This window comes from Mesocricetus auratus, unplaced genomic scaffold, assembly GCF_017639785.1.
Source record: "Mesocricetus auratus isolate SY011 unplaced genomic scaffold, BCM_Maur_2.0 Super-Scaffold_100015, whole genome shotgun sequence".
Taxonomy (NCBI): domain Eukaryota; kingdom Metazoa; phylum Chordata; class Mammalia; order Rodentia; family Cricetidae; genus Mesocricetus; species Mesocricetus auratus.
The window spans coordinates 61,671,017-61,688,186 of record NW_024429198.1 but is presented as its reverse complement, the minus strand read 5'-3'; the positions used below and the strand labels follow the sequence as shown (position 1 = coordinate 61,688,186).

Here is a 17,170-nt window from a genome sequence, read left to right as displayed (position 1 = left end):
TACTTCTTTTTGAAGGCCAACGAGTTGACTTGACTAGGAATAGATATGCCTAATTGAATAACTCCTTTATGAGGTTCTTTAAGCTATCGGTTTTTATACTTAATAAGTCCCACTCTAGTTTATGTGACCTGTCTCAGGAATTCTGCATATTAGACTCATTCTAAAAATTACTGTTCAATTACCAGATATGATTGGCAATCTTCTTGACTTAATCTGGGCAGAGTCAAGCTGCAGCCCCATTGTACAGAAAAGCAAAAGACTAGAAACTTGTGAGAGGAACAACACAATCAATGAGTAATTTTTTACTCAGTGATTTCTAAATTTTGGGCCAAACCCCAGTTTTTAAAGACTCAGGTAGGCTGCAAAGTAAAGAGTGTTTAGCACTCTCAAATTTTACACATCTCTACCATTAATTCACTTCATATACGCATTCCTATATCTGATCCCTGGGGAAAAAGTGACTTTACCCTAACTGGAGTTCATCAAAGCTCAGTCTTGGAATCTTTATTTCCTTCCTCTTTATTCTTTCATGACATCTACTCCCATGACTTTAAATACAATGGCAACATGAAATGTGTCATCACAGTAGCTGAGTTTAAGTGCTGAGCACCAGGCACTGGTTTAAACATGCAACATGCTAACACATTTGATCCTTCCAAGACTCCTATAAACTGAATACTATCATGACTAACTTAAGACTAAGTCAAAGAGAGAAGAGTGAGCGCATCTCGGGGTAGAGAACTTGCCTAGTATATGCGATTTCCTAGGTTCCATCTGCAGAGACTGGGGGTGTGCCATGGGGAGGGAAGAAAAAGAGGGAGGATGGAAGGAAGCAAGAGGGATGGGAAGATTGATGAGGAATGAGGAAGACACAGACAGTAACATGCCCAAGGGTTCAGTAGCAATGAACCCCAAGTCTGAATCCAACCCTGATGGCAGAGCCCCTGCTCACTGTCCTAATGCCCAGGCAACACATACACAAACATGGTTATGTTATTCTAGGAGTGTTCCAATGAAATTGATTCTATGGATCCTTACATCGAAGTTAATCATCCAGGTAGGCCCAAATTTTAGAACTACTTTGACAGGACCTTTAGCAGAGTCCATGAGAAAGCTGGAGAACCGCTGCCTATGGTAGTTTACAGTTCTGGTGCTCAATGCTTTGATATTTCTTTCATCCATACTCACACTAAAGTAAAAAGGAAGTCATGACTTACCTTTGATATCTCTATGGACAATCATATTACTATGCAAATAATGGACCCCCTCCAGAATCTGACGGGTGTATTTCCTAGTCACATTCTCTGTAAGAGCTCCATATGCCTTTAGTTGGTCCTTAATTGAACCCTAGAATAAAAAAAAGCAACTAAAACCTCCATTTAAATTAAAAACTTCTACTAAATATTTTTAAGAGAATCCTAATTCATAGCTAGGAGACTCTAAGTAAAAAGGGCAAGAATTCCCAGTAAGAAAAAAAAAATATATGCAGAATTTCTGTTCTTTCAGATTATTTACGTTGAACTAGTCTCTTTGAAATTAACAAATTGCAAGTCTTCCATTTTTGTAGTACCTTTAATAAAACCTCCGTATGTTTTTCAAAAACAATGTCTAAGCCAGCTTACACAGGAAACAGAATAACTGAATATGTAAAGTAGCAGCCAATAAATCCGGTGAGCAGCAATGGTGTGACAAACCACTATGCTAATGGTGAAAGAACACTGTGCTTGCATGGCACTAACGGTCAACAACTGATCTATACACCTAAATGGCAACCTTGAACTTCAACATGGAACTCTAGTATCTACTCCCATAAAGACCCACAAATCAAACTTCTTTTTCCTAACTTGCTCTATTAAGTTATGAGACTATGTTTCTTCTTCTTCTTCTTCTTCTTCTTCTTCTTCTTCTTCTTCTTCTTCTTCTTCTTCTTCTTCTTCTTCTTCTTCTTCTCCTTCTTCTTCTTCTTCCTCTTTTTTTAAGATGGGGGTGGGGTGTGTGGTGGGTAGGAGGGATGTCTCTGTGTAGCTTGGCTGTCCTCTATAGACCAGGCTGGCCTTGAACTCACAGAGATCCACCTGCCTCTGCCTCCCAAGTGCTAGTATTAAAGACATAAGCCATCACCACCTGGATATATATTTTTTCTTTTTCCTTGTCAAGTCTAGATTGGCCTTGAGCTTGAAGTCCTCCTACCTCTCCCTCCTGAGTGCTGGGATCATAGATGTACCTTACCATGCCTGGCAGAAGACACTATCTCTTAATGAGTAACGATGCCAACTGCCATCTTGAAAAATGTTTAAAGATGAACTGAATATTCTTATCCTGGCTACAAGAAAGACTAAAACTTTATACAGTAATGAGTTCTCCTCTTATGAGCAATCAGCACAGCTACGCCCCCTGACTCAGCAATATCAGGTCCAGAGTTTCATCTATGGCACAGCAGATCAAAGGGCCTGGAGTGCACTCAACTTATTTTACAAAGAACGGATCTTTTCAAAAAGATTCATGAACTTACCCCTGGCATATACTCCATAAAGATGGACAGTGTTTTCTCCTGAGGATCCCTCAAACAGCCGTAATACTGAACAATTCGGTCATGAAGCAAGTTTTTCAACAACTGAATTTCACACTCAAGTGCATTTACTTCCTGAAAGACAGAACTCCTGCTAAGGCTTTTTAATAAAATGTTATCATGTTTGTCTCTGTCTGTGTATGCACGTTCATTCATGTTTGTACCATCAATGAAAAGGAGGTCAGAGGACAACTTGCAGGAGTTACTTCTGTCTTCCCACCATGTGGGTCTGCAGGAGGTGGATTCTGGGTATTGACCTAAGGTTCACAGGCTTGGTGGCAAGCACCTTCACTTGTTAACAATTTCACTGGCCCTACAGTAAGTCTTCACAGCATCACAGTAAACATAAAACACTCTTAGTTCATAGACTATCATGGTGATTTCCTTATGAAATGTTCACTGTACACAGAATATTTTAGGCTCTAATCAAGTTTTTTTTAATTTATTTTTTTAATATGTGTGAATTTGCCTGAGTTTGTCTGGACCAGGTGTGCAGTGCCTCCAGAGGCCAGAAGAGGGTGCTGGACCACCTCTGGAACTAGAGCTACAAACAGGTACAAGCCTCCATGTGGGGGTTGGGAACTCAGTCTGGGTTGTCTGGAGGAGCCACAGGTGCTCTCGGCCACTGAGCCATCTCTTCAGACGCACAGTACCTCATATTTAGCAGCCGTGGTGGTTTGCTAAGGCAACGCCAGGTCAGACTAGGAATACAAAGGAAGCACTGCAGCAGCTGACTGACTGCAGCCCACAAGTCGCAGTGTGCTGTCACATGACATTTAAAAACGCTTCGTGTACATTTAGTCTCCTCCGGGGGCGCACACACATGCTGCAACGCCACTGTGGAGGTCAGACAGCACCTTGTGAGAGCCGGCTCTCTATTACCATGTGGGTTCTGGGGACTGAATCGGCTCTCGAGGCTTGGAGAAATCTTAGTCCTGTTTTGGTTTTGGTGTTTCCCCTCCAAGAACTGCTTTGTGATGGCCAAGTAGGCGATCTGCATGGTGACTCTTACCTTGCTGGTCTCCGGGCTGTCAGGGTTAAACTGAACTTGTTTAACGGCCAACTCTCTTCCGGTGTCAACATCGTAGCACAGGTAGACCCTACCAAAAGCTCCTTGGCCAAGCAGTTTGCCCAATCTCCAGTTCGTCGGAGCCCGAGGTGCTGAAAAATAATATTTTCTTAAAATGGAGTAGTCAAGTGCTATGCAGTAACATCCCTAACTCAACATTCTGGAGACAAATGGAATGTTACGTCCATTTATAAGGATCTCCATCTTCCAAAAACATTAGAATTTTAACTAAAAGTCTGTATCTCATGACACAGTTTTTTCCCAGGAAGATTTTCTTTCACTTAATCTAAGATGTCAGCAACTGTAAGATACCCTACTTTCCCATTTTTATGGCAGCAAACTGCAAGCATTTGTAAACAGTTTTTTCAGTCCTACCTACAATACAGAAATCTGGAAAGAGTATCATTCCCATCTCTATAGGAGAAATCAATGAATAATAAAATTATAGCTTTATTTGATTGTGGGTGTTAAGCCTGCATATGTGCATGTGTACCACGTGCTCAGTGCTGGAGTTACAGGTGGTTGTGAGCGGCCTCCTGAGTGCTGAGGACCAAAGCTAGGCATCAGGAAGGGCAGCCAGTGCACTTAGCCCCCCCCTCTGTGTAACGTGAAACCTCTCTCCAGCCCTACAGTGTGTCTCCGGTTCGCTTGTTGTGAGACAGGGTCTCAATATGCAGAGCTGACCACTCTGTCACTTGTTATGTAGCTCAGGCTGGCCCTCAGCTTCTGGTCCTTCTAACCCCAAGCACTGCAATCACAGATGTGTACTGCCCCACCTGGAAAAATTATAACCTTTACTGAACATTCTGGAAAACAGATTACAGGGCACCCAACCAACCTAAAATCTAAGGAAACGCAGGCACGCCGAGGAAAGAAAAGACACTGCGAAGCACAGAGAAATCCAGTCCAGCAAGTAAGGAATGCTAAGCTCTGCTGTGTGCCCTCCCTGTACTCACGGGAGCCAGAGATCACAGCCGTGGTGATCAAGGAGAGAAGGGGGAATGGCCTGTGACAGACAGCCACCCTGAAAAGAGCCACTGCTTGGCATGATGACACATACCTTTAATCCTATCACTAAGGAGGCAGAGTCACGTACATTTCCCTTGGGGATTCCTGGTCACCAGGGTTACAGAGTGAGATTTGTACCCCGCCCCCCAAAAAAAACCAGCCCAAACAGCCTGAAACTTCTTGAAGAAGAGTAACAAAACTATTACCACTATGTTAGAGCAGTGGGGGAAAAAAGAAACAAAACACCTTTGAGAATAAGAGCTGGAAATCTGTACCCTGACCATTAACACTTTCCTTCTGCAAAAGAAGTGGGCAGCATCTGTGATAAAGCCCGTTTCTGAGAACTGAAGTCACAGGTGTCTCCCTTATCCTAGGCTTTTATAGGCGGCAGCAACCTACTGCTGAGGAAGGGGGTTGAGGACATAGAGAGCTACCTCTCTGAGAAGCAGACACAAAGATGTACTAACTGCTGGCACTAGAGCAGGGTTATCTATAAGCCATCTAGAAAAATCTAGAGGAATTTGAAGTCCATTGTGCCTAGGCATGGGAGAGCAAACAAAATAACTGACTCAATTCATCATAAAAAATGAACTATGCAGAAGAGTTGTACTATTCCCAGGCACAAATTTTATTTATTTTAGTCTTCATGATCCTGTAAGTGACATCTGGCATTCCATGTAAAATTGTAAAAAGCATAAAAAAGCAAACTTGAAAAACAAAACAAACGCGGTGGTGGTGGCACATGCCTTTAATCCCAGCAGGTGGATCTTTGTGAGTTCAAGGCCAGCCTGGCCTACAGACAAAGTTCCAGGACAGGTTTCAAAAGCTACACAGAGAAACCCTGTCTCAAAAAAGCAAAACCAAACCCTAGGCATAGTGGTGTATACCTTTAATCATAGCACTCAGGAGGCAGAGGCAGGAGGATCTGTGAGTTCAAGGCCAGCCTGGTCTACAGAGCGAGTTCCAAGCTAGCCAAGGCCACAGAGACCCTGTGTGGGTTGGGGGAGGGTGGATATCACAAAAGACAATAATCAGCATAATTAGACTCAAGGTAACTCAGGAAATTTAATTTTTAAGTAGGCTGAGGATGTAGTTCTGTGGTAGAATGCACAAAGCATTGGTTTAGGGTTTCTAGGGGGTTTTTTGTTTTGTTTTTTGAGACAGGGTTTCTGTGTGTATCCCTGGTGATACTGGAATTAACTCTCTAGACCAGGCTGGTCTCAAACTCAACAGATCCACCTGCCTCTGCCTCCCAAGTGCTGGAATTAAAGCTATGTGCCAACATCACACAACTTTCAATGGGTTTAATTTCCACAACTACACACACAAGCATTTTAAAATTAAAATAAAAACACAAAAACATATGGTAGCTGAAGAGATGGTTCAGCAAGTAAGAATGGTTGCTGTTCTTGCAGAGGACACACATGGATGGTCACAGTCACCTGTAACTCCTCCAGCTCCAAGGAATCCCTCCATCCCTCCGTGTGTGTGTGTGTGTGTGTGTGTGTGTGTGTGTGTGTGTGTGTCTGTCTGTCTGTCTGTCTGTCTGTCTCATACACACACCTAAAAATAAAAATATAAAATCTTTTAAAACACCAATTAACATGTCAAAGGTCTAAATGGAGAAGGCAGACAACACGGAAGAACAGATATATAGAGTCAAATAAAACTGCTGGAACTGAAAATGTTCCTTCAATAAGATCATAAACAAGTAGCCCTTAAATCCCAGACTTGGGAAGTGAAGAGAGGAGGATCAAGAGTCCAGGGTCATCTTCCAATACTCTGGGATTTGGGGCCACTTGGAATTCATCTCAACACCCTGCATCACAAATCAAAAGGGAGAACTCTCAGAAGAGAGCAGGAGTGGGAGGACACAGACAACGGTGCTGCAGGACCAACGAGGAAGTCTGCAGAGCAGCCACAGACAGGAGAGAGCGCTGTCTGCTAAGGAAAGACTACAAAATTAGAACTGAACCTCTCTTTGAAAAATATGTAGGCCAGAAGACAAGAGATGATTTGAAAGTACTGATTTTTTTTTAAAGGAAATCTATATACAGAAAAATATCTTTTAAAAAAATGAAGGAAAAATAAGGCCCTTTCAAACAAATAAATGTTAAATGAATGCATTATGCATAGACTTCTATTACAAAAAGGGTAAAATTCAACTCTTTAAAGTAAGAATTTCATACTGAATCTTGACTCTATATAAAGATCTACAGAAACAACTAAACTGAAGATACATACAAATGACACATCAAAGATTTTCCTTCCTATTCTTTTTTTAATTATTTATTTTATGTGTATGGGTGTCTTGCCTGCACCTGTGTCTGTCCATAATATGTTTGCCTAGTGTTCTCAGAGACCAGGAAAGGGCACCGGTTCTCTGGGGCTGGAGCTACTGACAGTTGTGAGTGTCCAGGTGGGTGCTGGGAACTGAGCCTTGTCCTCTGGAAAGTAGCCAGTGCTCTTAATCACCAAACCAAACATCCAGATCCTTCCCTCCTAATTTTCAATCTCTTTAAAGATAGCTGCCAAAAACAGTGAAATAGCAATGTAGTACGGGTGGTGGTGTGTCTTTAATCCCAGTACTCAGGAGGCAGAGACAGGTGGATCTCTGTGAGTTCGTGGCCAGCCTGGTCTACAAATCTATACAGAGAAACCCTGTCTCAAAAAACAAAAACAAAAACAGATATCCCCATGTCAGTGAAAAGTCTGTGAGAGTTTCCAGAGAAGGTAAACTGAAGAGGGAAGACCCAACCTGAACGTGGTGTCAATCATCCCATGGGCTGTGAACCCAGACCAAGACAAAACAACAAAATGAAACCAGGACGACCATTCTCCCGGCTTTCAGACTGCAGATTCAACACGACCAGCCCCTTCGAGCTCCCACCATGCGCCTTCCCTTCTACGATGGACTTTATCCCACAACTCTAAAGTCAAGATAAACTCTTGTTTTGGGCAGGTATTACAGGTTTAACAATAACCCCCCCATGACACACACACACACACACACACACACACACACACACACACACACACACACACACACCATGATATACTCAAAGATAAAGAATAGGGCCAGAGAGGCAGCTACTCAGTGCTGACAGAACCATTTGGGGAAGTTCTGGAAACTTCAGGAGGTGAAGCCTTCCTAGAGAAGTGTTATCTCCAGGGAGGCAATGCCTCCGAAGGTTATACCTCATCTCCCATAGCCTAAGCCTAACCCAGGCGGGAACTGAGTTCCCTATGTGCAGTCTTGTTTCCCAATACTATGAGAGTTGTACCCTCTCCACCCATGTGTCCATCACCACAGCGCTCTGTCTCATCACGGATCGAGAATCAAAAGGCACCAAGGACTGCAGACTAAAACCTTGAGTCAAAATAAATCCTTCTGCTGGGTGGTGGTGGCGCACGCCTTTAATCCCAGCACTCAGGAGGCAGAGGCAGTCGAATCTCTGTGAGTTCGAGGCCAGGCTGGACCGACAGCCTCCAAAACAATACAGAGAAACCCTGTCTCGTAAAACAAAACACAAAACAAATCCTTCCTCCCGTAGGTGGTTTTAGTAAGGCTCCACCAGTGATGAATGTCTGGTACACAAAACTAGTGAATTTTACACATAGGATCTAACAGATGTTATACTGTACAAGCCAATCTTCTCACTAGGCTATTTCTTAGAAGTTACATGGGAAGCCTCAGGGCTTAACATGGACATGTAGAAAAGAATGGATAGGAGCAATTAGTAACAATTTTCCTAATAAAGTGAAGAACAATTAGCTAAAGTAATTGGCCGAAATACCCACTTATTCCTAAAGGCCTAGCCACCTCTAAAGTCACACTGTTATCTCTTATGAGAGCGTCCCCCGAGTTCTGACTTGTCACACAGCCCTGCTCTATGTCTGGTACTCACAACGGCTGGGAGGACTGATGTCCGAGACAGTCAAAGTGGGGTTGTCGATGTCACTTCCCCTTCTTCGTACCCGACTGTCGTCACACTCGGGGGTGAAGATGCTGCTCCCACTACTCGTGCTTAAGGACTGATCAGTAGGACTGAAACTCACAGGAGACCGGAAGCTGGTGCCCTGGGTCCTTCTGGCTCTTGGGAAAGTCTTACGACCTGCAAAGTGAATGGAGAGTTAACTTTATTAACCTACTACACTTTTCAGATGTCTGAGCATCTATAATGTAGAGTAAGATCGGCCCTGAAGAATAGCCTGGAAAAGGCTGAAATAACATGATTCTGTGTGTGAGGAGTGATAGCACATACAAATCCAAGTGCTCTGTAATGGGACAATAAACTTACACTCATGTGCACAAGATAACCACAGAAGAAACAAACCCTTTACTTTTACAGAAGAAATTCTCATTTCCAATAATGGCTTTAAAATAAACATAAAACCGGACTGGAAAGTTACAGGTAGCAGAGACAAACTGTTTGTCCCGATTGGATCTTTTTGTTTGTTCTGTCAACTTGACACAAGCTGGAGTCATCTGGGAAGAGGAAATCGCAACTGAAAAATTGCCCATCATACTGGCCTGTGGACTCTTTCTTGATTAATGACTGAATGGGAGGGCCCAGCTCACTGTAGGTGGTGGCACCCCAGGGCAGACGCCCCCAGACTGTATGACAAAGCAGGCTGAGCGAGCCCTGAGAGCCAGCCAGTAAGCAGACTTTCTGCACGGCTTCTGCTACAGTTCCCGCCCTGACTTCTCTAAAGAGAAGTAATGTCCTAAGTAAAACAAACCCTTTCAACACCAAGCTGGTATTAGTCATGGTGCTTATCACAGTAGCAGAGGACACACTAAAATACTGACACATCTACATTTATTCCCACGTGCAAAAAAACGGAAATAGTCTAGAATCCATCTAGAGATAAATGGAAAATGAAAATGTGAGGCATGGTTTGAATAAGAATGGCCCGAAAGCCTCGTGTATCTGTAAGCGTGGGCCACAGCTGACGTACTGTTTGGGAGTGACTGGGAGCTGTCACTGGGGGGAGGGGGTCTCTGTTTGCTACCTGCAGATCTGTAAGCTTTCAGACACTGCTCCAGAACTATGCCTGCTTGTCTGATCTGCCACGCTCCCCACCGTGATGACCATGGACTAATCCTCTGAACTTTATGCCAGCCCCAATGAAATGTTTTCCTTTAGAAGAGTTGCCATGATCATGGTGTCCCTTCACAACAGCACACTGACTAAGTCAAGTTTGGCACTCACATGCATATTCAAGCATGTGGAGATCCAAGGTCAACACAAGGTGTAACTATATAGTTCTGTAATTCTGGCTGGTCTGGAACTAGTTCTTTAGACCAGGGTAGCCTCAAACCCACAGATCCACCTGCTTCTACCTCCCAAGTGCTGGGATAAACGGCGCGGGCAAAGGGCCAGCTGCCGTCTTAACCACTAAAGTACTACTTTGGGCCTCTCACTGAGCGTTGTGAAGCTCACAGACTCAGCTGGGCTGGCTGACACTAAGCCTTCAGGGACTCACTTGCTCCACGTCCTCCTCCAAGCTCAGGGCAGGGGCACGTGCTGCTGCGCCCAGCTTTTCCATGGGTCCTGGGGTCTGCACTCAGGCTCTGTGCTGGAGCAGCGCACACTTCACTGACTGAGCTATCTTCTCAGACCCAATTTACTTTCTTAAAGAGACAAATGTGAATTTCATCCTCAGGGAGTAAATTTCTAACTTACACCTTTTCCAATTACTGCTTTATAGTGAAACATAAATATCACAAGTTGCCATAAAACCATTATATTATTTTGCTCACTTATAACCTGATTTTCTCAAAAAGTGTTTTTGGAGGGTTGACAGAGGTCAAATTCAGGGCCTTAGGCTGCGTCCTCACAAAAGGGCTTGCTGCTTTGTTGTTGTTTGAAGCCTGGTCTCTCTGTGTAACTGGCTGTCCTGGTATAAACTATGTAGACCAGGTTGGCCTTGAACTCATAGAGATCTGTGTCCTGAGTAATAAGACTAAAAGTATGTGCTACCATTCCTGGTAAAGGCTTTTTCATTTTTTTTAATCAGAAAATTAAGTGACTCAAGAACAAATTATTTGGTTATCATAAATATGAGGTTTTTTAAATATGTGTTCATTTTTGAAATATTTGCTAACATTACTTTGCTCTTATAGTCTGATTTTCGAAACTTACCATCATTATACTCTTGATGATGATATGAAACATGGTACCTTCTTGGGTATGTTCCTCCTTTTCCAAACTTCTCAAAGATAGGGTTATCATAGTCTGTTAACACATAAGAACTTTATCATTAAAAAAGTCAAATACTTTTAATAATGAAAAGCATATGTATCATTTTTAATTTTTTCAAAAACTTTTCCCTCCCAGCCAAAATAAGACATAAACATTCAAACATGTAGGATTTATAGTCTAACCTGGGAACTCCTGATGATTATCTGGGTAGCTCTGTGCCCTAGGCATCCGTGACTTTGGATAGTTGTCTCTATAAATAGAAAATATAAAAAGGGTAATGTAATAAAACATTTTAAAAATGTGTGTGTGTGTTCATTGTGTATGTGTATAAAGGAGCACACTTAAATACTGACGTAAGTGTTTAAAAAGAGAAACTTCTTTGAACAGTCATTTGGCCCACACAGACAGAAAGGCAAGCCTTTAAAATCAGCTACTAAATACAGGGGTAAGAATGATATATTTAGAGCCATGGAGGTTTCAACCTGTATTTCAGTTTAATGTTGGAAAAATATTTTCTTGTCTGAAACTGTTTCTAAATCTATACAAAAGACATGTAACTTTAACTTATCAAGCATTAATGACAAATGTTCAGGATGGGACACTAAAAATTTCTTTGTTTTGGGGGAGTAGGTGGGAGCAGGCAGAGTAGATTTCCCGAGGCAAATCCTAACACACAGGTTTCACAGGTATGGTAGAGGAAAGCGTACATCATTTCCAAATGTATATCTGCTTTCATAAACAAGTCAGGGGAAGTGAAGCATCTAGGATTAATTCTGTGCTCCAGGAAGACTGCAAAGAGCAATGTCCTTCTGAGAGCAAGAGAGGGAGCCCTTACAAATGCACATCGTGCATACAAGGGATAAAAATACCATCTTAAAAAAGAAACTGCCAAAACCAAACAGGAAATGTTTGTAAGTTTCAAGAGCTGCCATTATGTAACTTTTAAGTTTGTACTTGCTTCAAACAAGAATCTGACAAGCAGAAACAGTAGAGAAAAGGAAACACCATGTGACAACTAATAAAGATGCTGAACCCCATGAGATTAAAAGATTTATCCACAGTTCAGAAACCTTTACTTGCTGTCAGTGTAGACCACTATCAGTCAGCTATACTCTTCAGAATGTAGATAAAAGAGTTACTGATAACTTCATATGTGCCAATGTGCACTAAAAAGCAGAACTATAATCATTACCCATCCAACGGACTATCAAGTGATGGACAGCTTCCTGAACCAGAGTTTTCAGGGCTGCTCAAAGACAATGGATCCAGCATCTAGGAAAATAAAGAGTTCCACCATAACTCTTCCTGATAATAACCAAAGGTTTTTATAAGACTGCTTGAGGTATAATATAACATAAACCTCATTCATTTAAAGTATATCATTCAATGGCTTCTAGCATATCATGAAATGTATGCAAATTTCCCACAATTTTAGAATCTTCATAAGAAACTCTACAACAAAGTCACTTTCCAGAATTATTAATTTTTAAACATCCTGAATAAGCAAGCTATGATTACAAAATTTTCTAAGGGAAAAATACAGTTTTCCTATAGTTAAGTAATTTTGCTCACTGAAAACTGAACAATGGCCTATTCTACAGAGACGAGTGACACGGTGACTGCGGCATTGGGGTGGAAACGCTGCAGTACTGTGGGCACTCAGGGCCATGTAAGGACCCACAGCAACTCCATGAACATCTCAATACTACAAAGCTGAAGCATTTTAAAATGTTAGAAACCGTTCCAAACCTCAGATTCATAACGTATTTGTAATTTTATTCTATCTTTAAAGTGTTCGTTAAGCCAGGCAGTGGTGGTGCACACACGCCGTTAGCCCTTTACAGGCAGGTGGATTTCTGAGTCTCCGTGAGGTCAGCCTGATCTACAAATCAAGTGTCAGGACAGCCCAAGCAACACAGAGAAATCTTATCTCGAAAAACAAAGATAGATAGATAGATAGATAGATAGATAGATAGATAGATAGATAGATAGATAGATAGATGTAGGTAGATAGGTAGGTGTAGGTAGGTAAATAGAAAGATAAATATGTTCATTTAAAAAATCTGAATGTTAATCTAAGATTACAGACCAAATGTGTCATGGGTGATCATTACAAAAAAATCAGATTGTTCCGGTATTTTTTTTTTACATACTAAAACGAAAAGGGCATATATAAATTAATGAGCAGTTTCTATCAATTTTTCACTTAGAGAACATGTACACACATGCATGTACACACACATTCTTGCACACACACACCCCACACCCAAGGTGCCTGCCAAATCACACTGGTCCTGACCAGTAAGTAACATCTTTACATAGAGTGAGAAACAGCACCCAGTTTGGCTTACTTGGTCCATGCTCTCTGGAATGAACTCTCCTTCACTGTTGATGCTAGTGAATGACCCATTTCGAGCAATCTCGTGTAGTTCATCTGGAATGTATCCTGGGGGAGGGGAACTTCTATCTCTATTAGTAGAACCTCAAAAAGAAAAATTTTAAGTTTTATCACTGCCAGCAAGTAAACTGATTTTGTTTCAAGTAAATAGGTCATATTTCTAACTACATAAAAATAAAAATCTTTAGCAAGTGTTTACAAAAACTTAACCAGAATATTCAGGTTCAAAGGTTTTTGTAGCCTCTCTAAATTCAATACCCTCATTATAACATGCTAATTAAAGGCAGTGTTGGCACATGTCTTAAATCCCAGCACTCAGGAGGTAGAGGCAGGCAGATGTCTGAGTTCAAAGCCAGCCTATATAATACCCTGCCCATCCCCCCCTCACAAAAAAACCCTTCATACTTTAAGAAAAAAATGAAAGAGGGCCTGGCATTCATTTAGATGGTTCATTAATTACTCACAACTCTTATGAAACAATACTATGCCTTATTTTTACTTGGTTCACAAGGAGCGATGCTTTATGAACAGTTTTCTGCTCTCCTTGCAGTTTTTAAAAAGTAAACATATATGTATGTATGTGGTGTAAGCACCTAAGTCCTATTTAAGTTTAAGGAGAAGAGGCGTGTGTAAAGGGTTCTTTGTTGAGTAGGAAGAAGCAGCAAGAGAATACTATTAGACGTGCAGGTGCCTCATCTGATGTCTGAAAAGAATAAAGTGTGGGCTGAGCTCTGAGTCAGGGTTCATGCAGGCTTTGTAACAGCTGTGAGCCATCCCTGCATCCTTGATGTGTTTTCTCTTTTTGAATACTCTTTTTGTAAAAAGTGAGACAAAAGATGGAAACACTCAACTACTAAGAGGAGACTGAGAAGACAGCGGCTATAAACTCCTATTTCTTACCATTCATCGTAATGGGCACATTAACACACTCAGAAATTCTGCACAATTTTCAGTTTTCTTTCTTATCCTAGCACCAAAGTCAAACAACAAAAATACTTACAAGTAAGTTAATACTGAGGAACTCAAAATGGCAATTTAACTAGTGTGTTTAAGCCTTCTCTGTCTAACAGCCGAAATGAAGTGGCCGTTTGCACTTACTTCTTGCACAATTCAGAGCAGCTGTGCCTCTGACTGAGCCGTGAAACAAATGATTGGGTTGTGGCTTTAATTCCCACTGTTTAATGGCGAGGGCAAAGTTACTGGTTTTACATTGAGAGTGCCAGAATTCGAATTCAGCTCAAATATTCTTTCACTGGTTTTTTTTTAGTATATCAAGTATGTCTGAGTGAGGACAAGCTGTGCCTATTTCTGTATCATCTCTGCAGGTCATATCTCTAGTTCTGTGAAATAGACTTATGTGAAACAAGACACAGAAAGGAATGATCATAAAGAAGCTTATTCTAGAAAATAAAAGAACACAAGAGACAGCTCTAGTTGCTCACATACTAATCTAACCTTTCCATTCATCGCTAACTCACTTCTTCTGCAGTCATTTCTAGATTTTCACCCACACGTCTCACCTCCTGCTGCTCCCTTGCTTCCTCGTCTCTATCCTCCTGTCGCCCCTCTTCCACTTTCCCCTCAGATCTATGCCTCAGTACAAGAGCCCACGCTGCCTGGGACGCCTCTGCCCTACCTGTTGAAAACTTCTACATCAGCTGTCCCGTAATTAACAAAGCACCTTTATCTTGTCAGTGTTCATTTGTATTGTTAATGACACTTTAAGGATCTGTTACTTTTATGTATGTACAAGTGACTCTACACATACGCATGCACATGTGAGTACCAGAGTAGGCCAGAAGACTGCCGGCTCCCTAGACCAAGGGTCACACGTGGTTGTGAGCCACCTGACACTGGTGTTGGGAATCAATCTCCTCAGCTCCTTCTCAGGGTTTTCACAGCAACAAGCATGGAGGGTTCAGAACACCTCTGTCTACCCAAGCCCAGTAAGGCCACCTTACAATATAGACACAGGACCTTATTTCTTTACATCATAAGTTTGGAATTAAGGAATTCATTATTCATGACAAGTAAAACTGGATATGAAGAAAGCAAAAATAAAACACAATCTAGTTATTTATTACTAGCCATGTTTATATTGATAGCATATTCTGGCAATGCCTAAAACACTAGACAACTTAGAAACAGGAGTTCAGTCTACTCATTTTAATATCTTACAGTTACTTTCCCTCTCTACTCATATCATTAAAACCTCTTCAAGATTTTATTTGAATTCTTAAGTATTAAAATACTGTGTATAAACAAAAGCTTTAAATTGGATATCGCTAGTCCTATAATTCTGAGAAATTAATTTCTCAGAAACAACAGCTAAGACAAAGTAGTTAAAGTATATGATTGCAGAGAGCATACAGACGGGGTGCTATTCATCAGGCTGTATTCCATGTTACCTTCCATTAAAGAGACAAGGATTTGAGAAATCACTCACTTCCTTATCCAGACCCCGGCTTTCTCACCTGCTACAGACAGCCGCTTTTTCCTCTCTGCACCAAGTTGTGTGTTATTCAAATCTTCTGATGATGGTGATGGTTCTAAATTAGTAGCCTAGAAGAGAAAGGGGCACTTAATGCTATTCTTTCCATTTGGGGCTTTCAACAGACCCCTTCTCTTACTAAAACACAACCTAGCCGTTCTCCATTCTTGTTGGGCCTTTTCAAATCTACTCTTACAAACTTTAATCTACCAGAAGAGTAGCACAAGCCTACCACCCAGCTAGATGGAGAGCCACGGGCAGGAGATGGGGGGGGGGGGGAGGGAGGCTGAAGCAGGGAGAAGAAGGGAGAAGATGAGGCCAGTAAGATGACTTAGCAGTAAGGGTGCTTGCTGTCAACCCTGATGACACAACTTCAAACCCAGAGCCAACCCGCGTGAAGAAGAGAACTGATCTTCATACATGTGCCTGTGGCATGTGTACACCTCACCCTATCCACACAAAATTAATGTAAAAGTAAAAATACAAAATGGACATTTCATTCTAACATCATTTTCCCCAAGTTGCCAGTTTCTGTTTGTTTCACATGTATATACATTCGTATTTGTGATTCTTGACTATATAGTTTTGAGGAGCAAGCATATTAAGCTACAGCAATGCAAACTATATAAATTCACATTTATAAACTAAAATACACTAAATGACTACAATCTGAGAAATACAGCCCAGTGCATACCTGTGTGTTTCCATTTATGACAAGCAATATCTTGAGACTCTTCATGTGAACACTCCGATCCAGCAGCTCCACAGCTTTGTCTAAGTCATCTTGGGTAGTTAACGGAATTACCAACTGAATAAAGAGAGACATCACACAAGGTCAAACTCACACAAGCACTCCTGCAATAACAGTCTAAGGAGTATGTGCATCTCTGTCCTCTAATCCACACCACTAACCACCAAAGCCTCAGAACAAATGTAGAGCCCTAAAATGTTTTCCTTATTAATCATTACACTCTTCCAGTAAATATATCTAAAAATTGATTTTCTATGATATTTACAACATTGCTAAATTTAAGGTATAGTAACTATATTCATGCCTAAGCACACTGAAGGGTACACACTCAAATTATATAAAATACTACTTTTCATTTGCACAAATAAAATTCTTAGTTCTTTTTCTAGTAGCAAGCACAGACTTACACCCCGCCTGGAGTTTACAACATAACACGCTGAGCATCAGTGACAGCTGCCATGGGAAGGCACCGTCAGCCACATGCCAGCAATCTACAGCTCTGCATTCACCTCTGACCCTGGTGGCTGACCTCTACACCCTGGACACGTGAGCTAACTGAGCAATCCTCTCAGGAAACCTCAGTGTGAAACCTACATCATCAGGACTCTCTCATGGCTAAGACATTATAAAGGACAAAAGCACCCAGGAGGTCTATGAAAAAAAGTATGACTCACG

The 17,170-nt window shown here is 41.5% G+C and overlaps 1 protein-coding gene across 2 annotated transcripts in view; it reads right to left on the bottom strand.

Moving 5' to 3' along the window:
* Map3k2 (mitogen-activated protein kinase kinase kinase 2) overlaps positions 1-17,170 on the bottom strand; it is a 70,764-nt gene that overhangs the window by 12,564 nt on the left and 41,030 nt on the right. For both annotated transcript variants that reach the window (XM_005065301.4, XM_040758018.1), the window contains 10 exons: positions 16,439-16,552; positions 15,728-15,815; positions 13,207-13,337; positions 12,048-12,127; positions 11,038-11,105; positions 10,796-10,888; positions 8,555-8,761; positions 3,582-3,730; positions 2,513-2,644; positions 1,218-1,347 (listed from right to left, as the gene is read on the bottom strand). In XM_005065301.4, coding sequence (XP_005065358.1) covers positions 1,218-1,347; positions 2,513-2,644; positions 3,582-3,730; positions 8,555-8,761; positions 10,796-10,888; positions 11,038-11,105; positions 12,048-12,127; positions 13,207-13,337; positions 15,728-15,815; positions 16,439-16,552 — 1,192 coding nt within the window. The remainder of the gene's footprint in view (positions 1-1,217; positions 1,348-2,512; positions 2,645-3,581; positions 3,731-8,554; positions 8,762-10,795; positions 10,889-11,037; positions 11,106-12,047; positions 12,128-13,206; positions 13,338-15,727; positions 15,816-16,438; positions 16,553-17,170) is intronic.